General features: G+C 58.4%; 2 protein-coding genes across 10 annotated transcripts in view; one reads left to right on the top strand and one right to left on the bottom strand.

The window, feature by feature from the left end:
* KCNAB2 (potassium voltage-gated channel subfamily A regulatory beta subunit 2) overlaps positions 1-2,549 on the top strand; it is an 85,419-nt gene extending 82,870 nt beyond the window's left edge. For all 5 annotated transcript variants that reach the window (XM_084786901.1, XM_084786899.1, XM_084786900.1 and 2 more), the window contains one exon: positions 27-2,549. In XM_084786901.1, the coding sequence (XP_084643027.1) occupies positions 27-116 (90 nt within the window). In that variant the 3' untranslated portion in view covers positions 117-2,549. The remainder of the gene's footprint in view (positions 1-26) is intronic.
* Positions 2,550-3,066: 517 nt separating this feature from the next.
* Positions 3,067-21,964, bottom strand: part of CHD5 (chromodomain helicase DNA binding protein 5) — a 60,637-nt gene continuing 41,739 nt past the window's right edge. For 3 of the 5 annotated variants that reach the window (XM_084786853.1, XM_084786854.1, XM_084786856.1), the window contains exons 21-42: positions 20,369-20,486; positions 19,232-19,356; positions 17,470-17,701; positions 17,169-17,279; positions 16,713-16,885; positions 16,031-16,205; positions 15,295-15,387; positions 15,093-15,181; positions 14,749-14,882; positions 14,253-14,397; positions 13,759-13,918; positions 12,800-12,879; positions 12,435-12,567; positions 11,187-11,264; positions 9,571-9,708; positions 9,225-9,333; positions 8,577-8,709; positions 8,079-8,274; positions 7,331-7,494; positions 7,091-7,205; positions 6,925-6,978; positions 3,067-6,305 (exon numbers count right to left, since the gene is read on the bottom strand). In XM_084786853.1, coding sequence (XP_084642979.1) covers positions 6,971-6,978; positions 7,091-7,205; positions 7,331-7,494; positions 8,079-8,274; positions 8,577-8,709; positions 9,225-9,333; positions 9,571-9,708; positions 11,187-11,264; positions 12,435-12,567; positions 12,800-12,879; positions 13,759-13,918; positions 14,253-14,397; positions 14,749-14,882; positions 15,093-15,181; positions 15,295-15,387; positions 16,031-16,205; positions 16,713-16,885; positions 17,169-17,279; positions 17,470-17,701; positions 19,232-19,356; positions 20,369-20,486 — 2,709 coding nt within the window. In that variant the 3' untranslated portion in view covers positions 3,067-6,305; positions 6,925-6,970. The remainder of the gene's footprint in view (positions 6,306-6,924; positions 6,979-7,090; positions 7,206-7,330; positions 7,495-8,078; positions 8,275-8,576; positions 8,710-9,224; positions 9,334-9,570; positions 9,709-11,186; positions 11,265-12,434; positions 12,568-12,799; positions 12,880-13,758; positions 13,919-14,252; positions 14,398-14,748; positions 14,883-15,092; positions 15,182-15,294; positions 15,388-16,030; positions 16,206-16,712; positions 16,886-17,168; positions 17,280-17,469; positions 17,702-19,231; positions 19,357-20,368; positions 20,487-21,964) is intronic. The other 2 variants (XM_084786855.1, XM_084786857.1) reach the window with 2 other exon arrangements.

The following is a 21,964-nucleotide window of genomic DNA, read 5'->3' as shown; positions in this document are numbered from 1 at the left end:
CACTTCTCCTCCATCCCTGCACGCAGGTCCTCCCAAAACTGTCGTCTTCCATCGTCCATGAGATCGATAGCATTCTGGGCAATAAACCCTACAGCAAAAAAGACTACAGATCCTAAGCTACCCCCACCACCTGCTTGGACCGTTTCGGGCTCCCTCCTCGTCTCTGTTCGCTCGCTTCTGCTGTTCTCAAAGCCAAATGCAGAGTGTGGCTCACATCCAAGGGGGAAAACGCTATGCCCAGACGTTACCGGGAATTGATCTCCAAAGTGACCGCCAGATGCCACCCGCCGCTTCCTCGCCGGATACGATCTGATGGGTGTCAGGAGATGGCGTCAATTAGGGGGACATCCAGAGGCACCCACTCAAGCCTATCACCTCTGCTTATCCTTCGAGAAGAAACATCTGCCCCCCAGCCATGGCCCTTCACGGAGATTCTAGATGTCATGGCCGGGTGGAAATCTAGCCCTCTGAGCAGGCAGGGCTGGCCTCTCTATCAAGAACCCCTGCCTCAGAAGAGGGGTGTGCCACCTCCTAGCACCCCTCCTGCCAGGGTCCTAGTGGTTAGACCGTGGGCCCCCCTCTTTCCATGGACAGCAGGCACTGATGTCCGAGGCTGGCCTGGGATCCCACCCTTCCCAGACCGTGACCTGCCTGCCCCACATGCCCCCTCTGGGCCTTGGCTGCAATTACACCTGCCTAGCCGGCCCTTGGCCCCACCCTTACCCTTGCTGGCAGGAGCAGGGATCCCAGCGGCCTCTTCCACCCGGCGAGCCCCACAGCAGGGAAGCTCCACAGCCTTGGATGGAGCCCATTGGAGTATGCCCCTCTGTCTGAGAGCCGTAGACAAGTGTGGCGGCAGGCTGGGAGACCCTATTCCCCTCACAGATCAGCCTCTAATACCTCTGTTGCACTGGAGCAGTGGGCTGTGACTTGGGCTCTGCACAGAAAAAAAGCACTTAGAGGTTTTCCATGGGGGAGCTCCCTAGGGTTTGCGTTGTTCCCCCACGCTGAGGGACTGGGAGGAGCAGCTCTAGTAACAGCCCCCGCGTTCTAAGAAAAGATTCCCCAGGGACTTCTTCCCTAGAGAAATGGCTAGGACCCCTCTCATTCTCTTCTGCATTCCCTCATGCTGGCCCAGGACAGGCTGAAGAGAGGGAGAAAAGGCAGGATAGGCAGTCCCTCGTCGGTGGGAGCTGGGCGGAGGGTGGTGCCAGGAAGCCTGCAGGTTTGGGCAGTGCATGCTGCCTGGAAGCCCAGTCCCATGGTCCTGCGATGCTTTGGAGACCGGGTCCTACCAACATGTGCCAGCTGGCTCCCTAGGAGACCCAAGCCTCCCGCCCTGGACAGGCAGTGGCCAGTCCCCGAGCACGAGCCCTGCCTGCAGGCACAGCCCTGGCTTTGCCTTCTGAAGCTGCTGTTTCAAGGTTCCTCCCTGCTGCTCTTTGCCGTCTGTTGTCCAGCCAAGGCTGGACGGAGACGGTCCCAGGGGTAGGGGATGTGTGGAGGCTACAGGAAGAAAGGCAGGCAGGGTGGGCAGCTTCCTCTCACACACATCCCTGTAGACCCTGGGCTCTCAAACCTTCACCAGTGCTCACCGTGAGCCCTGAGAGCTAAGAAGCAGCCCTGGGGGTTGTGACAGGAGGGGTCAGGATGGGGGGACCATTAGGCTCTGGCACCTCCATGCCTGACTAGGGGAGCCTGCTTCCAGGACAGGGCCCTGCGGCAGCCCAGTGGGAAGTGGCCAGAGATGACAACACAACTGGCCCCAACCCTGCTTGCTAGGTGGGCCAGGCATGCAGGGATGTGCACACTTGCTGCTGCTGCCCGTGAGCCTCACCTCAGAGCTAAGCTCCTGCTGGGTATGTGTGAGAGGGACAGAAATACAGGCTTACGGGTTGAACGAGGGCTCAGGCCCACATGAGCCCTAGATGCTGACAGCTTCCTAGATGACATTTTAGCCAAGTGTTTCTCAGACATTTTCTTCCTTATCCATTTTGGAGGCTTTGCTGCTTAAGGCAGGATCACCCGCCTCTGTGGAGGGGTTTGGAGTAGGAGGGGCTTGGGAGGCCATAGGAGAAGATCAAGTACAGACAGCCTATAAGGGGGAGCTTGCCCCCGGCCCTTAAAGGGCCTAAGGCCAGCTCCTTCCTCCATAGCCACAGACCTCACCTTCCTCTAGCCCAGCTGCCTGCTGGTCAGCCCAAGCCAGCCTCCAGCGCCTCCTCAGCATCTTGAAGCAGTCTGCCAGACCTGGTGCGGGAGGAGGGCCGGCTGTGGTGGGCAGGGGGAGCTGGCGCATGGAACCCTGCTATTGCTCATCCCAGACCCAAGGTCCTGAGGCACAGCAGGGTGCCTGTGCGCCCTGCTCTTGTCAGTCATGTACATAATGTGCTTTCTCTCCCCCATTTTTTTTTTTTAACGAGCTCGGCTCCTTGCTAACTGCAGCCCACCAGGCCGACCGCAAGCGCTCCAGCTTCCTGACAGACTCAGACCAAGGTGCAGCCCGTATTTATGGAATGACAAATAAAACCCGAGCCCTTTGGTCTCCACGCTTCCGTCCTCTCATTTCCGCAGAGACAGCACCAGAGGGAGGAGGGCAAAGCCACCAACTGCAGGGAGCTGAGGTGTTGGGCTCCCCAGCCCACCCACCACCAAACCCAGCTCTACAGCCAAGGACAAGATTGGAGGGAGGGCCAAAGTACAGGGCAGGGAAATGGGGTGGAGTGGTCCAAAGGCCCCCCCCACCTCTCCCAGGTGACATCCCTGAAGCCAGTAGGAGATACAGGCACCTCCCCGCTGTTGCCCACCTACCCACCTACATCTCTGCTGACGTCCCCAAAGGGACCACCTGGCTGCCGCTGCTGCTGCTCTTACGTTGACGGGTTTGGGAACGTAGTGTGTCTGGTGTCCTCCAGCACAGTGCTAATTTGGGGTTTGCCCTCCCTCCTCGTGAGCCCCAAACCATGGGCACAAGTCATAGCGGAGCTTTGGAAAGTCCCCTTACCTCCCCAGCCACTCACCGCATCTCCACTCTAAATCAGCGAGCTAAGAACGACAACGGTCCCATCCCTTCCCAAAGGGTTTATTAAAACACAGAAACCAAAAACATACACACAGAGTACAAGTGAAGATAACACTGGCTTCCCCAGGAGCAGCTCAGGTAGGCGCCCCTGGGACCCTGGCTGAGGTGCACCCACATGGCCCCCAAGCATCTACTCGTGCCTCACCAGGGTGTGCTGGACTGGGCAAGGGTGAGACAGATGCCAGCCTGGCCTGGGCAGGAAGAGAACACCCCACAGTCTAGCTTGACCCTGGCAGGTAGCAAAGGGGGCCCCCTTCCTCTCCAGGCCGGGCGGAGGAGCTGCCTCGGAGCTGGGCTCTGGTCCCTATGTAGCTATGCAGAGAGTTCAGGACATACACACACACCCAACAGGCCCTTTCCGGGTTATCATACCTAAAAAAATACTTTTGTTTTTTAAAAAAAAAATTTGAAAATTAAGAGGGAAAACATCCATGAACTCAAGGACACCGACAACTTTGGGCTGACGCACCACAACCTGTAAACTTCCGGGTATATCAATCGGGCATGGTTGGCTTCCTCCTCCACGCTGTGCTCTGTGCAGGAGCGCCACAGGGGTGGCTGTCCACCCTTGTAGGTAGGCCAAGACACTGAGGGTGGAGGGAGGGTCAGCCTGGGTCCCCAGCCCCCTTCCTCAGCACACACTAGAAGCTCCAAGCATCAGCACCTTCCCACTCTATGGGACTACAAAGATCCCTGCCCACCCCCCAGCATGCCCCCTGTAGGACCTCAAAAGCCCTGAGACTCAAGACTTAGACTGGCTGCAGGTGTCACTGAGCCGATCAACCTACATGGTTAGGAAGCACCCGGAGCGTGGCAGAGGGAGCCCTGGCTCACAGGTGGCCCTGGGGTACAGGATGCAGAGGGAAGTGTGTCACAGCAGGACCGTGCGAGGGCGTGCCCTCCGGTGTTGTCACTCTGACCCAAACTCCCCCATGTCACCTAAGAGCTGCCCCACAGCGTCCACAAATCCTACAGAGTTAACGTAGAGTCAGAGTGTCTGGAAATGTTGTGTCACTACAGCTCTGATAGCTTGGGCACGAGGACCCAGTTCTATCAGTAGCAAAACAAGAGCCAACCTCGGGATGCCATCTCAGCCTCAGGAGGCAGCTAAGGACGCCCTGGAGGACCTAGCCTCTCCCCCAGCTGCCTGGGCAACTTAGCTCCAAAGCTGGTCACGGGGAATATAGACCCTCCCAGGCCAGCAGGGGGTTCCGGTCATGGGAGCTGTGGGGAGGGGAAGGCCAACAGGAAGAGGCAGAGATGGGGAGATGAAGCAAGACTCCTGGGAGAAATCATCCAGGAAGGGATGAGACAGGGACACAGACCCTATTCTGTCCCGCATGTGTCCCCAGGTCCGAGTCTCAGTCAGGACCTGTCACTTGTGGCAAAGGAGCTGAAACACAGTTCTCAATGAGGCCAACAGGGCTGACCAGTGTGCCCAGTGGGGTTAGCACAGAGGCCCTGGGTTGGGAAGCAAGCTTTGGCAGGGGGACAGCCTTCCTTAGAGAGTGGGGTCAGCCGCCATGATACACTCAAGCCTGCAGAGAGAGGGCCTGTCTTGTGATCAGAGTTCCCACCCCACCCTACCCCCTCTGCCTACCCACCGTGTGCAGCCAAGTAGACTCGAGTGTGGGAAAGCCACAATGGAAGAAGCCGTGGGGGTCCAGCCCTCCAGGGGTTCAGAGGAAGAACTATATTACAGATGTGCACATCTGGGTTAAGTAAAGGCTGGGCACCTGCAGTGGTTCTTAGTGGGCCCACAGACTCTGCCTTCCTCTCACTCCTTTCCCAGGGAGGAGAACCTAGCCCCTCAAAGCTCCCTCAGGCCCGACTGGCTTCTCCCCAACAAGCCTCATCTTCAGGATCTACTGAACCCCAGGGCACCAGCCTGGGAATCGCTAAGGCCAGGGCTTGGAAGTCTCCAGGTTGAGCCAGGACCAGCGAGGAGGTCAGACACAGGCCCAGAGCCTCGTAGGTTCCCTCTCCCCCACCCCCACCCCCACCCCCCAGCATGGACCATTACATTATGCCACAGGCTGGGGCGGAGCAAGAGAAGCTGGCATGACAACACTGGCTGGGAAAGCAGTCCTGGCACTCCAAGGCATCCCTGCAGGAAATAAGGCCAGGAGGCCTGATAGCCCCAGCTAGGAAGGACCTAAAAAAGCCATCGGGTTCAGTCACCTCCAAGCACAGCTCTGTGCACACCTCTGAGAACCAGCAAGGGCCCCTACGGCCCCTCCTACTCCACGCAGCAGTTGCCCTAGTCAAGTCCCCTCTAGGACCAAAACAACAAGGAGACATCCAGCCCCAGGACGGACTGGCTCCCCGGCATCCAGGGCCCAGGATGCTGTGCCCAGGAAAGTCTGTGGCAAGGTGAGTGAGACGCACCTCCCAGGGCCACCCAACAGAAATGACCCTCTTTCCTAGGGCACCAGCTTCCACCTTCCTGCACATTCCTGCAGGCAGAAGGGGCTTTAGCTCAGGTCTAGGTCTGCCCCACCTGCCGAGGCACCCTGGCTTCAACCTGCTACACATCGCCGGGGTCACCACATGTCCACTGGAAACAACAGATTCAATAACCCTTGAGATAAGTGCCCCCGCCGTGAGATGGATGTGCCTGGTGGTCCCCGGGCCGAGTGTCACCAGGCCAGGCAGCCACTCTGCAGGCCTCATCCTCTACCCCCGCCCCCAACCCACTAGTGCAAGGGCCCCAAAGCAGGCAGGGGGCTGGGGCAGAAGGGCAGTCACATGGGTGCAGACAGGGCAGGGGGCATACTAAGGGCTTCCGGAACTCAGGATGCTGCGTCCTCCACACCTGGAGTGAGTCCACAGAGCAGCACCAGGGGCCTCCAGAGAGCTTTCCCTTGAGGTCTGGAGCCCGGTGACAGACAGGGCTGTGAGTCTGAGTCTCCCACACGTCACCCAACTTTTTTATCGAGACAAACACGTTCGCATCTTCGGTAGGAAAGTGCAAAAAAAAAAAAAAGTACAGGTAACAATCTCCTCTAAGTCAGTCCACTCTGGAAAAGGTGTCAGGGCCTTGCCCGGCGTGGCTGCAGATGGGGTGCAGAAGAACACTTCAACTATTGATGAGGTGGCATGGCTGGGCCTCGTCCTCTGTGCGATAGAACCTGCTTGGTTTCCCTTCGGTATCCCAACACGGCGCCCACTCCTAAAAGGGCTGTAGCGTTTCTCTCCCATGAGGGTTGGGCAGGCGGCCCGGCTGCAAAAGGCAAACCAGTGGGTTACACACGATTGGGCGGCCAGGTATCCAGAGGCACCCCGGAGTCCGTAGTGGACATATCATGAAGAGTCCCTCGCCTTTGGACTAGATGTGAGCTACACCCAAGCACTGGGATCCTGGCACCCAGCAGGCTCCACCTGAAAGCTTATCCAGGGCCTCTGGCCTGGCATCTACCTTATAGGGACAGGCGGGACTTGGAGAGAGCCATGAGGACTGGTGACTTTTCTGAATTCCCCCATCTCCACTCCCAAAGCCATTAACACGCTCAACCCCTCAGGTGCCCCTCCCCCCACCCCCACCACCACCCAGTTCTGATCAGAGAATGAGCAACAACTAGCCATGGGCCAGCCATCCTCAAGGACAGTGGAGGCAGCTAGGAGCAGTGATGGAACCAATGATACGTGGCCAAGAACACATGTGCACATACAGATGTCCACATGTGTACGTGCACACAACACACACACACACACACACACACACACACACACACACAGCCATGACCAAGTCTAAGCTACAATGAGACTCAAGCTACAGAGGCATAAATCAAGTGCATGAACTGGAGGGCGTGGGGCATCGGGGTGGCCAGCAGGCCCCTCACCTCAGCTGGAAACGAGCGCTGCAACGGGGGCAAGTCACGAGGACGGCTAGATGTCTGCCAAGAAGAGAGCAGAGAGCACGGGCTTGCCTGGCATCCCCAGCAATGGGCAGGCCGGGCCCCAGAGGGCCACTGGGTGCATGCTGCCCAGAAGCGGACAAGGACCTACCAGTCACATAGGGCCCCAGGGGCATCTGGCTGTAGTTGACGATTCCTCCCGGTCCTGGTCCCCGAAAGTTGGGCCCAAAGCTGCTGTTGTACATCTGGGAGGAGCCAAAAGCACCCTGGAGGCAAGGACCAGCTTGACAGGTGACAACCAGAACATCGCCCAAGCCCGACACCCCCGGGGGTGGGGGTCGGGGGGTCACCCACCCATGCACCAGGGTGCCGCGTGCAGGCCAAACCTGACCTGCTGGACAGTGAGGTCGCTGGCGCGGTTGGTCAGGCGACTCAAGATACTGCGTTCAGACATCTGCAGACGGGCGGCCACCGGGGGAATGCGTGACAACATGGAGGGCAGGCGAGTCACATCCGCCTTCATGTCACTCAGCAGTTCCTCCAGTTGGTTCAGGACTGCAGGGTGGGAGGGCCTAAGAATGGAGGGCGTGGTCCGCCCTCCACAGCGGCCAAACAGGTAGTGGCCAGGAGGTGCCATTTGCAAGCAAACGCCACTGCACACACGCAAAAGTGGACGCCATGGGGCACTCCTCCCCAGGCTCTCTAGAGTCTGGGAAGCCCAGAATTGCCAATTAGAGAAATAGAGTTTTCAAGAAAAGACTGCTCCAGTGGCCCCTGCTGACACTAAAAAGCTCTAGACCCTTGACCCTGGATTCCCTGCCTGGACAGCCAGCAACCCCATCTGACACTGGGTCACTGGGCATACAAATCATGGCTACCAGTGAGGACAGGGCACGGCGAGACCTTCATGTGTGAGCAGAATGTTAGCCACACCCCTTTTCCAGTCTGGGCTGTGCCCTGCCTCCCCAACCCATCCCCCAGAGAGCCTGGGAGCCCCCCTCTACCAGAAAGGCAGAGATCTGGAGTGAGACTCAAAGGAGACCCCAGGCTCACTTCTCCTTTTCCTAAATTCCAATGCCTTTGCCCCAAGACGGAGACACACTTAGGATTAATCCCTGCAGACAGTTGGGCTCACTCACCCTTGTGCAGGACAGCGTTGGCAGGCTTGTTCCCAGCGAGGGACTCCTTGGATAGGTGCTGGTGGCTCTCAGCAAGGCACTCCACCTCTGCCAGGCGCGCATTGAGCGCCATGGCCGGGTGGTTAGGATCCTGGGTCATGTTGAGGTACGCTGCCCTCCGGAGCTGCTCCTCAATCACCAGGGCCTGCTCCAGCAGCTGAGGGGGCAAAGAGAGGAGTGGCTGCACTGGCCGCTTCCCCGACAGGGTCCCTGTGCCCCTCCCCAACAGCACCCACTGAAGCTCTGGGCTGAAAGGAGAAGAGGCCCGCCTCCGATGGTCCCTCCTAGCCCTAGGGATCTTCTGCAGGCTGAACTCTCCAATCTCATCCCCTGGGACAGTGGAGGATGCTTGTATGGTGGAGTCTCGCCTGCATGGGTTGACTGGCTCCCATGAGACTGACCCAGGCCTGGTAGGTGCAGGGGTGGGTGGGGTAGCTAACATCCTTTGAAGGCTTTTACCTTGAACCTGCGGGCCAAAAACTTGTTCTTCATTTCCAAGTAGTTGCCTTTATGGACCTCAGACTTGAAGGGCTCATTGAGGATCATGTACCGTGGGTCGTTCTGAATGTCCTGCCATCGGGCATAGCCATGCCTGGGGGAGGGGACAGTTAAGGGCAAGCCGGCCACAGGAATGAGGGGCCTTGGCAGTAAGGAGGAGGTGGGAGCAACCTGGGTCCCAGCTTGCTGTCTGTGCGCACCCAGGCAAGCCACAGCCTCAGCTGCAGGACTACCAGCAATGACAGGTGCCAGGCAGGCAGGACACTGAGGCCTCCTCGTGTTGACTCCACCCCAGCACCTCAGATGGACAGATGCAAGTCCCGCCCCCTGGAGCCTCAGTGTGACCTTATCCAGATATGATCAAGAAGGGGTCAGACCAGAAGGGGGAGGAGCCTAAATCCAATGACTGCGTCAGGAAAGGCGGGCGGGGAGAGGGGAAGACACAGGTGGCCAATGACAACAGACTAGGAGAGACACAGAGGACTGCCAAGGAGTGTCAAGGTTTGGGGCAATCATCGGAGCTCAGAGGAAGGTCCTCCCTAGAGCCTGTGGGTCCCCTGAAGACCAGGGACAGCCCGGAGTCATCCTAGCCTGGCTGAGCGAGGATACGTCACGATGCCTGCCAGCAGCCAGTAGTCATGGCGACGGTGCCAGATTTCGTAGATTTTCCCCGAGGACACAGCGGCCCATTCCTCATTCTGCCACAGTGTGTGCAGTTCTGACGGAAGAAGCCACGGGGATCAGAATAGAGGGGCTCCCCCACCCATGGCTGATGCGCAGGCTTGCTCAGCACTGGCCATCACCGGGGCATTGCCCTGGTATTGATAGCAGGGGCATATGATGGGCTGCTATCACCCATTCATACCCTGTGTGACCATCTGTCCAGACTCCTGGGAGCCACAGTGGGGAAGTGGAGCCGACAGCCTGGTCCCTGTCTGCTGCCCCACCCCCCTACCTGTGAAACCGCCATCTGCAATGTTGAACATGAATTTGAATTTCCCGTTCTTGTCTTCTTTCTTCCCTTCCTCATCTTCCTCTCTGTCACCATTTTGCTGTGCCTCCATGGGCTCCTTCTCCTCAACCTTGGGGTCATCTGGTGGAAAGGGACAAGCCGTGCTCGCTGTCTGTCCAGAAGGCGTTACTCAAACCCCTCTTCCTGCCAGGCACTGGGAGCCCCGAGCAAAATCTATCTCTGCCCTCTGTGCGCCCATCACACATAAGGACTCGAAGAAGAGGAGCCAGCCTGCACCCCGCCACGCCCTACCATCCTGAGCAGAGAGGAGCCAGCCTGCACCCTGCCACACCCTACCATCCTGAGCAGAGAGGAGCCAGCCTGCACCCCGCCACGCCCTACCATCCTGAGCAGAGCAGAGCCAGCCTGCACCCCGCCACACCCTACCATCCTGAGCAGAGGGGAGCCAGCCTGCACCCCGCCACGCCCTACCATCCTGAGCAGAGGGGAGCCAGCCTGCACCCCGCCACGCCCTACCATCCTGAGCAGAGGGGAGCCAGCCTGCACCCCGCCACGCCCTACCATCCTGAGCAGAGGGGAGCCAGCCTGCACCCTGCCACGCCCTACCATCCTGAGCAGAGGGGAGCCAGCCTGCACCCCACCACGCCCTACCATCCTGAGCAGAGGGGAGCCAGCCTGCACCCCGCCACGCCCTACCATCCTGAGCAGAGCAGAGCCAGCCTGCACCCCGCCACACCCTACCATCCTGAGCAGAGGGGAGCCAGCCTGCACCCCGCCACGCCCTACCATCCTGAGCAGAGGGGAGCCAGCCTGCACCCCGCCACGCCCTACCATCCTGAGCAGAAGGGAGCCAGCCTGCACCCTGCCACGCCCTACCATCCTGAGCAGAGGGGAGCCAGCCTGCACCCCCCCATGCCCTACCATCCTGAGCAGAGGGGAGCCAGCCTGCACCCCGCCACGCCCTACCATCCTGAGCAGAGGGGAGCCAGCCTGCACCCCGCCACGCCCTACCATCCTGAGCAGAAGGGAGCCAGCCTGCACCCTGCCACGCCCTACCATCCTGAGCAGAGGGGAGCCAGCCTGCACCCTGCCACGCCCTACCATCCTGAGCAGAAGGGAGCCAGCCTGCACCCCGCCACGCCCTACCATCCTGAGCAGAGGGAAGCCAGCCTGCACCCCGCCACGCCCTACCATCCTGAGCAGAAGGGAGCCAGCCTGCACCCCGTCACGCCCTACCATCCTGAGCAGAGGGGAGCCAGCCTGACTCTGCCACGCCCTACCATCCTGAGCAGAGAGGCTGGTTCAAGGCCCTGGCACCCTTCCTTCAACCACACTAGAACCTAAGAGCACCATGAAGGGAGAATTCAAGTTCAGACATGACGGGTGCCTGAGGGGACCACGCCAGAGCCAACATGCAAAAGCCTACACCACAGATGTCCCTGGGTGACCGTGGTCCAGGGCACCCCTTGGACAAAGACCCATCCTGATAAGAATTTGCAAGTCCAGGCTCTGTCCTCTGGCCCCAACCAGGGCCTGGGGATAGCACCTAGGTGGCTGACCAGGAGGCGTGAGGCAGGACAGAGGCCAAAGTCCCCAACCTGGCCTGAAATCGCCGCTGTGACTCAGGCTCAGCTCCAGCTTTTCTGGGATCGTCTCCTTGTCCTGCAGCACTTCCTCTGCAAAACAACAGGGGGGAGGGGCTCGTGGGTGGGGAGAGGACCCACCCCCACCAGAAGTGCTCCTCATAGACTGACAGGCACAGCCTAGAGGGTTCCCTGGGAGGCAGAGCTCCTTAAAGCACCACCTCCAATCCAGCCACACTCCATACATATGAAACTAAAATAATCAACACACCAGCCAAGCAGGCGTGCGTACGTGAGTTTGTGTGTGTGCATACGGGAAGGGTGTGTGCGTGTGAGTGTGCAGGCCAGAGGTCGATGCGAGGGACATTCCTAATCACCACCCATCTTGTTTTTTGAGGCAGCCTTGTTAAGCCTGGATTTGGCTAGGCTGGCCAGCAAGCCCCAGAGCACCACCTATCTCCACCTGCACTAGGATTAGAGGCGTATTTGGGGGGTTGGTTGGTTGTGGGGTGAGGGTTGGCTTGGGGTTGGGTTTTGTTTTTGTTGTTTGGTTTGGGGTTTTTTGTCCGTCTATCTGTTTGCTTTTGGTGTTTTCCTTTGGTTTTTGCCTCTGCTGTGTACAGCTGATGGAAATCACACTCGGTCACCACAGCTGCAGCAAGTACTTTACAGACCGAGCCATCTCCCAATGTCCCAAAGTAAACTTCAGGGCCAAATCTATCGAGAGAGACTATTACAGCCTCCCCAGGGGAAGAGACACGGAACCCCAAAACAAGTATTCGCCTAGCAGCACCGTCTGGCGTGGTGAGCCTGCAGTCACAGTGAGACCTTAACATAAAGTCTCTCGAGGACTGGCTGATCATAGTAGATACCAGCAAGGAGATTAAAACAGAACCACAGCAGTATAATTAACAAGCTCTACCTCCTGAAATGGGCATTAAGAACCTCACGCCAGCTGCCCTTTTCCAGCACACACAAGGCCTTTACAAACCCCGGCGTGGTAAGCCAGAGAGAGCAAGTTTGACAGTGTCGGGTGGACTTGTGTTTTAAGAACCCTGCAATCCAAACATAACCAAAGAACCCCAAACTCTACGTGACAGGACTAGAGTCTGTGTATCCTCCCCCCACGGCCCCTCCCAGCAGCAGGCGGTGGGACCCAGCTAGCTAGCACCCAGGCAGGGTAAGCACACTAGAGTGTGGTCCAGCGACCTGCCCAGCGCTGCAGAGGCTACGAGGCTGCTCGCTGTGTTGAGAAAGCCCTACCTTTGAGTGGCTGCTCCGGAGAGTCCTGGGCCTTCTCTGCCTCCTCCATCCTCTCCTCCCGAGCTCTGTCCTTGCTGTCTGAGCTCTGGTGTTTATCTTCGCCCTCTACTCTGTCCAGGGCAGTTGGCAGGACCTAGAAGGACAGGCTTGGGAGCTGCAGGACCCGGGGCTCAGAAAGAACACAGGGCAGGGAATGCGCACTGGGCTGGGAGCCCTCAATCCCAGATGCCTCCACTTCTTCCCTGCCTGGTCCCCCTAGGCCCAGCGACCAGAACTGGCAACCAAGAAAGCCCAGGCTCTGCCCACCGGGGCCCAACCAGGCTCCCCGCACACCCCACAGGCCCAGCCCCCAGTGACTTGCATACCTGGGTTTCCGTCGACTTCTTTGGCTTCTTCATGCCTGACTCCTTCTCGTCCATGTAACCCAGCTGGGCTTCCATTTTGTCTGCAATATTAAGGAAAAGAAGTGGGACCGGTGGGCTTAGACAGGACAAGGGAACAGGGGAGTGGAGGGAGGAGTAGGGGCAGAGATGATGGGGAGGCGAGATGAGAGAGGGGCCTGGCCTTGCGGGTGCTCCACAGTGGGAGAGAAGTGATGGTAGGGCCCCCAGGCCAGGCCTCCAACTCAGACCCTTGTAGGGCCACGATGGACACTGTCAGGATGGAGCAAGCACAGCACCACAGCTGCTCACTGGAAGCAGGGGTGGGTGTGGCTCACTGGATGGGGGGCTCACTGGATGCAGGGGTGGGTGTAGCTTGCTGGGAGCAGGGGTGGGTGTGGCTCACTGGGAGCAGGGGTGGGTGTGGCTCACTGGATGCAGGGGTGGGTGTAGCTTGCTGGGAGCAGGGGTGGGTGTGGCTCACTGGGAGCAGGGGTGGGTGTGGCTTGCTGGGAGCAGGGGTGGGTGTGGCTCAATGGGAGCAGGGGTGGGTGTGGCTTGCTGGGAGCAGGGGTGGGTGTGGCTCACTGGAAGTAGGGGTGGGGGTGGCTCACTGGGAGCAGGGGTGGGTGTGGCTCGCTGGAAGCAGGGGTGGGGGTGGCTCACTGGGAGCAGGGGTGGGTGTGGCTTGCTGGGAGCAGGGGTGGGTGTGGCTCGCTGGAAGCAGGGGTGGGGGTGGCTCACTGGGAGCAGGGGTGGGTGTGGCTCAGGGTTGTGTTCCTTTTTTGGGTGCATGGAAATGTTGGGCAGGAGCCACCAGCTAGTGGCACCTGTGTGAGTAAAATCTCAAAGCCTTGCTAACTCTCACACTGTGGGTTACACAGAGGACCTGATCCACCTCCCATGACCCGAGAGCTCTCCCAGACTCTCCCCTAAGCCCAGACCTGGCAGGCCCAGCGGGGCTGGTGGGAGCTGTGCCGGACTGGCAGGCACTGGTGTGTTGGGGTCCGAGGAGATCGCCTCGCCTGGTTTCTTGCCCTCAGGCCCCTCGGGGAGCAGGTCTGGGGTGCTGTACTTCCCATTAACATGCTCAAACTCCTGCACCTGGGGCAGCAGGAGGAGAGCAGAAGGGACAGTGGTCAGCGCTCAGAGACAGCCCCCAAGACTGAGAGCGCTGCAGGCTTGGGGTGCCATCCTGCCCAAGGCTAATAAAGGACAGATGCCCTTCTGACCCAAACTTCAGCCAGTGTTTCCACTCCTTAGAGACCAACCTCTGGCCTCAGTCTCCCAACCCTCAGCCTGTAGGGCTCCTCCATTTTGTCCCTTTGGTCTGTCTCAGACCTAAACCAGGCATTTGTCCTTTGGCGGCTGACCCCCAGCAGAGGCAGCGCCAGGGCCACATGCCAGCCAGGAGGCTAGTAGAGGCTTACTCACCCACCTTCTTCCTAACCAGCGACATGACCCCAATACGCGTGAGCACGTGCTGCCTGGACAGGCCTTCCCGGGGCACGCCGTCTGCGAAGGTCTCTGCGCCATCTGCCCCCGGCTCACACAGGTGCCGCATGAAGAGGGACACATAGGCTCTGGGGTGGGGAGGAGTGAGGGGAGGCTGGCAGGACCCTCAATCCTCCACCATGGCATGCCTTGGCAGCAGGCCTGCTGGAGCCAGGCCCCTGGAAAGGCACAGGAGCCTTCCTGGCAGGGGACCCTCCTCAGATGTTCCTCACTATCCCAGAGAGTTGGGGCAGGAGGACCGCTGGCCAGTATTTCCTATAAATCAGCCCTGCTGAACACACCACACCTAAAGAGCTGATGGCCATGAACTCTCCAGGCACCTGTGGCCAGGAGGGAGTGGGCTTGTCCACTGCAGGGCCCTCTCCATCGGACATTGGAGGCCACGCCCTCGGGGCCACCACCCCACCCGGACCCTTTACCTGAATTCCTTCTCACTCTTCCCACGAAGGTCCCGCACCAGCCAGTGAGAGTTGAAGGCGTCCTGCGGAGGCATGCCCCAGCGCATGATGGCATTCAAAAAAGCCTTCCGCTGTCTGGCATTGAAGCCCAGCACCTGGCCAGGGTCGAAAGGGGGCGTGGCCTCCGGTTAGATAGAATTATGGGATGGGGAAGAATGGCAAGGAAAACCTGAGCCCAGACGGCCCCTCCCAGCCTCACCTCTGTATGCCCCAAGAGCCTGAGAAAACCCTCAGTTCCTCCTTCATTCCCCAGGGATGTGCAGAGTGTGCCCGGGGGACAGGGGCAGGGGACACGCAGACCCTACCTCAATGTTGCCTCCAACTCGAGCCAGAAGAGGCGGCAGGGGCTTGTCCCTGTCACTCTTCAGCTGCCTCCTGGATTGTCGTCGGCCACCTAGGGTACAGCCCACCACAGACCCTCAGGCTGGCCAGCCCACTCAGGATGACAAGACCCCCCCTTCCCAGCCTCCCCTGGCCATCGCTCCCAAGTCACCCGCTAACACTCACTCTGCCCTTCCGGCCTCTCCTCGAAGTCCTCGTCCTCGTCCTCGGAGCCTATGGAATACTCCGACTGGTTGTCTGAGAGCTCATCCTGCCACTCTGTAGGCAGCCAGCAGTGGGGGATGGGAGGGGCGCCCCCGCCCCCGCCCCCGCCCCAGCCTTACGCACCCAGGGCCAAGCCAATCCTGTCCACCCCAGCCTAGTCACAGCCGGGACAGCAATGGCCACTGGGTACTTTCTCAGGAACTCGGTTGCTAATCCCAGTACAGGCAGGAATAACACTACTACTCGACCCAATTCACAGCTGGAAGCACTCCAGTACTTTCCTGGAGCCACCTGATTGACAGCCATCTCATCCCCAAGCCCCAGCAACCCACACCTGCCTGCAGCTCCCCCTGCCAGCCCACTCTCGCTCCAGCGCGGCCTCTGTCACGCACCCCACCCTCACAGGCCCTGTGCAAGAAAGGACACGCCCAACCCTAACCCCTGTCATGCACCACACGCACCCCCACCCTCCCGCGACCCGACCCCCGCAGGCCCCGCCCACCACACGCACCCTGGTCCTCCTGCGACCCCACCCCCGCAGGCCCCGCCCACCACACGCACCCTGCGACTCCACCCCCGCAGGCCCCGCCCACCACACCCCGTCCTCCTGCGACCCCACCCCCGCAGGCCCCGCCCACCATACGCATTCTGGTCCTCCTGCGACCCCACCCCCACAGGCCCCGCCCACCACACGCACCCTGGTCCTCCTGCGACGCGTCATTGTAGTTGACTTGTTTGCGGATGCGCTTGCCCTTGCCCAGGTTGCGGGCCAGGTCCTCCTGCTGCTGCTCATAGTGATGGCGCAGCAGCTTCTCCCAGTAGTCGGGGTCCACGTTCTCCTCCTGCTTGATCACCTCCCGCTCTACCTCTTCCTGAGGGACAGGTGTAGGGGATAGCTGGGCACACCCACCACCCTGCTTCTCCCACACCTCTTCACAGGCCCATAGGGCAAGTGAGGGCACATGCCTACACCAAGACGCCCTCCTCCATCACCCAGCCATAGCTGGTTTTCTCCCCGCTCCTACCACTGTCCCTTATTGGCTCCACATGTACGTCCTGGCCTTGGTTGGGAACTGTGGAACCACAGACAGTGTGCCCTTGGGGTTCATGGTTTTAAGGGGAAATATAACCAGTTCCCACATTTACAAGGAGCACATGGCAGAAGCTCAGAGGATGTGGAGGGGCCAATGGGAGAGATTAGGACCTGTGTGGGGCGGGGACACAGGAGGGAGATGAGGTAGAATGTTCTAGAACAGGACAAGACAGATGCATGGTGTGAGCAGGAGAGAGGGAATGGAGGGTGGGAAAAGGGCTAAGGGTGGGGCCTATGAGAGGCTGTGTGGCCAAGGGGTGGAGCCACGAGCACTCAAGGGCCTTACCACGCCATCTTCCTCGCGGACCACGTACTGCGCCACCTTGAAGGAGCTCAGGTACTCGTTCATGTTCTGCAGCTCCGTGTCATCTGTGGCATCCTGGTTCCGGTCCAGCAGCTTGGATATGGCTGCGTCATCGTAGTGGATCACACTGCTGTCTTCCACGTCCTTGTTGTCACCTGAGGGGTGGGGCAGGGGCACACTGTGTGGACACAGGTGTAAGGTGCCCAGGTCCAACCTCTCGATATCAACTACTAAGGATGGCCCTTCTGCTGAGGCGAGAAGGTCAGTGACAGGCAAGGGAGCTACACCATATCCTAGGTAGGCGTGACAGTCCCCTCACCGCCCCGCCAACAGCCTACAGAGGACAACCAGAGGAGGGGGTCACGGGCGGCCAAGGACCTCCTCTTACCGAGGAGCATCCACGTGACTAACGTCTGGGGTGACTCAGTGGGCACCCACCTGGAGGGGTGCTGCCATGCTTCTTCTTGGCGCTGGCAGCCAGAGATCCACCCTTGGAGGACTGTACATCGGGGATGGGAGTGGCAGGCCTCTGGCCCTGGGACACCATGCCTGAAAGGTAGAAGAGGAGGAAGGGACGCTGGTTCCGGGGCACTGAGGAACCACAGGGTTGGTGGGCAGCGAGCAGAGGTGCCACCCTAGCCCACTAGGGAAGGTGTCACGGGCTGGGTGTCCCCTGGGGTCCCCCATGGGTATGACACAAGCCCCCCCACCACGACACCCCCACAGAAGGGAGGCGCACCCTCCACGTCATCCTTGAAGAGCTCCTCTGTCCCGAATTTCAAGATGTCATCCAGCTCCTGCTTTGTCATGGAGCCTGACTTGGAGCCCAGGCCGGGCCGCACCACCAGGTGCGTGAGCATCATCTTGCGCTTGGCCACCTGAGTGATGCGCTCCTCCACGGAGGCCCGCGTCACGAAGCGGTAGATCATGACCTTCTTGTTCTGCCCGATGCGGTGAGCGCGGCTGAAGGCCTGGGGGGGGGGGGCGAGGGGGAGGGAGGACGGCAGCTCAGCACCCAGGGTTTGGCTCAGGGGTCCAGGCCACGGCTGGGTGCACCACCAGGAAGGACCCACATATGTAAAGCCCATGGTCACGCAAGCGCGGCAGCCCAATCACAGGGGGAGGTGCACTGTGTGACAAGAAGTGCGTCTGTACACACATCGGTGTCCGGCGGCGCTGTGGCCTGGTGGGCCAGTATGGTTTAGAGTGAAACTGTGCCTCACAGGTAGATCTGGGTGTGACCGCGGGCATACAGGGGGTGTCAACCACAGTGTCCTGCAAGCTTGATGGAGAAGCAGCTTTATGGGACTCTTATGCTGGGTCATGTGACCTACGCCTCACTGTGTGAGTGATAACGGGACACCAAAGCCATGTGCTGGACACAGCCGCCCTTGAGAGCAGCAAGGCCTGGGACCTGCCCTGGAGACTATGCCTGGGACTCCAATCTGTCTTCGTATGATATGGCCCTGGTGTGAGAGTGTACATGACACACAGTGTGTGTGTGTGTGTGTGTGATGCACGCACCCCAAGTTGTCAAAGTGTGTCATGTTTGCCCCAGAGTGAGGTGACTGGAGACTGGGTGTTCCGCTCCTACAACCTCCTACTCTCTCTCCATTCTTCCGTGCCAATCCATCTGTCCCCTCCATTTCTTCCTCTCCCCTGTGTCTATTCCTTGTCCCCTCCAAAACTGGCACCCTGTGGATCCTGTGACACCCTCCCCCCCCCCCCCCCCCGCATCCTGCCTCCTCCCATGGCCAGGGCCCTGAAGGTAACGGTCACGGCTGGCATTCAGGATGCTGTGTGTCTTGAACACCTTCTCTGCCCTCTCTGAGCCAATTTGCTCTTCTCTCCCTTCACCGACCAGTGCCCCCCCCCTTTTAGGCTGATGTCCCCCCACCCGAGGAAAGGCAGAGTGTTGGGGGATAATCTGATGTGTTTTGATGCTAATTACTGCTTGCTGTCTGACCCACCTTTTGCTTAATAAAAAGCCACCCCACCTGGGCAGGGCAGGAAATAGGTGGGGCTTAGAGAGGAAGGAATTCTGGGAAGAAGAAAGGACAGCGAGGACAAGAGGAGAGAGACCCGAAGTGAAGAGAGGAAGGCCGCCATGGCTTAGCTGGAGGAGAAGCACATGGCCGGCGTGGATGGAGAATCCGGCCCAGATGAAGAACATCAGCAAGTATTTGGGGTTATGGATGGGAGGTGGCTTGATAGAAGTTATTGGAAGCAGATGGCATGGGATTGAGGCAGGGATCCCATGCCTGAGGCCCTACTGTGGAAAGCAGTTTAGAGGACTGGTATCTGCCCTGCCCCAGGTTAACTAAGGCTATTTTAAAATATAACAAGTGTCTGTCTTAACTGATCGCTAGCTGGGCCTACTGATAATACGTGTAATTTAAAAAAAAAAAAAGCACAATAGCAGAGAGCCAGGGAAGTGTAGGAATGAAGAGGGGACAAAGGGTAGGGGTTCTGAGAAACGCGACGGGAGGCGAGGCACGGACCTGGATGTCGTTGTGTGGGTTCCAGTCTGAGTCGTAGATGATGACTGTGTCTGCTGTGGCCAGATTGATGCCCAGGCCACCGGCGCGCGTTGAGAGCAGGAAGCAGAACTGTTGGGCGCCGGGAGCTGAGCAAGAGGCCAAAAGGCACATGTGAGTTAGTGGGCACACCCGGGCAGGGGACAGGTGGGCAGCAGCTAGGAGGGCAGGACCCAGGTCACGCGGCAGAGGGAAGGAAAGAGGCTGAGGAGCAGCCACATCTGCTGGGCTCATGCAACCCCGCTGATGCCGGGGCCTGGCTGAGTCGGAGGGAGCCAGAAGGGAAGGAAAGCCAACTTTAAAAGCCCAAGTGGGTATCAACCAAGGAGAGCCAGTGAATTTGTGGCGAGTGGCATTCGCTTCGCCTTCTGCCTTTTTTTTTTAAAGATTTAATATATATATATATATTGTGTTCTGCCTGCATGTACACCTACAGGCCAGAAGAGGGGATTAGATCACATTACAGATGGTTGTGAGCCACCATGTGGTTGCTGGGAATTGAACTCAGGACCTTTGGACCTTTGGAAGAGCAGGACAGCGCTCTTAACCACTGAGCCATCTCTCCAGCCCCACCTTCTGCCTTCTTGTCCAACTCTAATGCTTAGAGAATTTGTTAACTTCCAAGTCTCCTCAGAACCAAATAGACCATAAAAAGTCTCTGGCATGGTGGCACACATGTAACCTAGCCCTGGGAGGTTGAGGCAATACGATGGTGAGCTAGAGGTGAGGCTGAGCTATATATTAAGACCTTATCTTAAAAAATAAAATAAAGGGGGCTGGAGAGACGGCTCAGAGGTTAAGAGCACCATCTGCTTTTCCAAAGGTCCCAAGTTCAATTCCCAGCAACCACATGGTAGCTCACGACCATCTGTAATGAGATCTAGTGCCTTCTTGTGGCGGGCAGGTGTACATGCAGGCAGAAAACTGTATAGATAATAAATAAATCTTTTTAAAAAATAAATAAGATAACAAGGGGACAACAGTCGTGGTCTAAGGACTGGTGTGTCTCTTCCATTTGCAAAGCAGCTTGGGACGCACTGTTAATTGGGTGGTCGGGCTAAGACCCCTGAAACACAGGGGTCCCTTGAGAGGGAAGAGTACCATTGAATCTGTCGATGGCCTCTTGCCGGAGGCCCCCAGTGATGCCCCCGTCAATCCGCTCATACTTGTAGCCTTCGTACTCCAGGAAGTCCTCCAAGAGGTCCAACATCTTGGTCATCTGCAAGAAACATGGAAGTCATAGGAGGCAGCTACCAAGCCAGGACCCTACCGGGCACGGGTAGGGCCCCTCTAAGGGTGAGAGAGCAGAGACAACCAGAGTAGGGGAACATGCCCAAAACAGGCCTCCCAAGAAGAATGCGGCCCCCACGCCCCATTCTCCAGAACAGCCCCTATACATAGCCTCAGGCACAGCCCCAGGTTCACTCCCACCCCCCCCATAAAAGACCCCCAGCCCCTCTGCCAGCATTCAACACTCTGCGGGCCCAATGCTTCCTTGTCCCCTTAAATACTTCCAACCACCCAAGTACACACACACACACACACACACACACACACACACACACACACACACACACACACCTTACAGCCAGAGGGCCCCAACACCAGCGTCCTCTCCCACAAGGCAGTCCCTCTGAGCTCCCAGAGTCCCATCTGGTCCCACCCCCGCCCCGTCTTTAGATAGTTCAACCATAATAAACTATCAGCAGACACTGTCCCTTACAGCACGGGGATTTGGACACTGCCCTCTGGCACCTGCTGTAAGTCTGAGAGTTTGCACGTCCCTCCTCCCAAGTTCTGAGCCTGAGGTGCCCTTTTCCCCAGCTCGTCCATGTGCAGGGTCTGGACTCCCAATTCCAGCTAGAATCTTCCATGGCACTTCAGGGCTGAGACTGCTCTTTCTTCTCCTCCAAGTCTACAAACCTGCCTTGCACGGCTTCCTGGTGCCTCCTCCACCCTCCAGCCATCTCTGATGCCCTCTGTGATGCATGCTGGGAAATTCCTCAGCCTTGGGTCCCAGTTCATCGGTAGTATTTGTTTGTTTGTTTGATGGTGAGGGTTATTTACTCAGTCTGACAAAAATGTTTTCTTTGTGCCTAAACTCCTTTGCATTTTAAAAAATGTTTTTCATTTATGTGTATGTGTGTTCACATGTGTGTGTATGCATGTGCATACAGGTGCCTGCGGAGACCAGAAGGGGGTGTCTGACACACTGGAAGTGGTCTTTTGAGAAGTCACATGCTGCGTGTTATGGGTGCTGGTAACCAAACCCCAGTTCTCTGCGAAAGAGGTGGGTGCCCTCCACTGCTCAGCCATCTCTCCAGCCCCTCTAAGTTCTGATCTGCTGGTTCTTACTCTGTCCCTTCCTGTCTGTATTAAATTTCTTCCTTTATGGGTGACAGTCACTCCATAATTTTTTGTTGTTGTTTTTGAGACAGGGTTTCTCTGTGTTGCCTTGGCTGTCCTGGAGTCACTTCGTAGACCAGGCTGGCCTCGAACTCACAGTGATCCTCCTGCCTCTGCCTCCGGAGTGCTGGGATTCACTCCATAATTTTTGTTTGTTTGTTTGTTTGTTTTTTCGAGACAGGGTTTCTCTATGTAGTCTTGGCTGCCCTAGACTCGCTTTGTAGTCCAGGCTGGCCTCGAACTCACAGCGATCCGCCTGCCTCTGCCTCCCGAGTGCTGGGGTTAAAGGCG

Source organism: Acomys minous (assembly GCF_964271855.1).
Source record: "Acomys minous genome assembly, chromosome: 6".
NCBI classification, from domain to species: domain Eukaryota; kingdom Metazoa; phylum Chordata; class Mammalia; order Rodentia; family Muridae; genus Acomys; species Acomys minous.
This window is presented reverse-complemented; position numbering and strand designations above follow the sequence as displayed.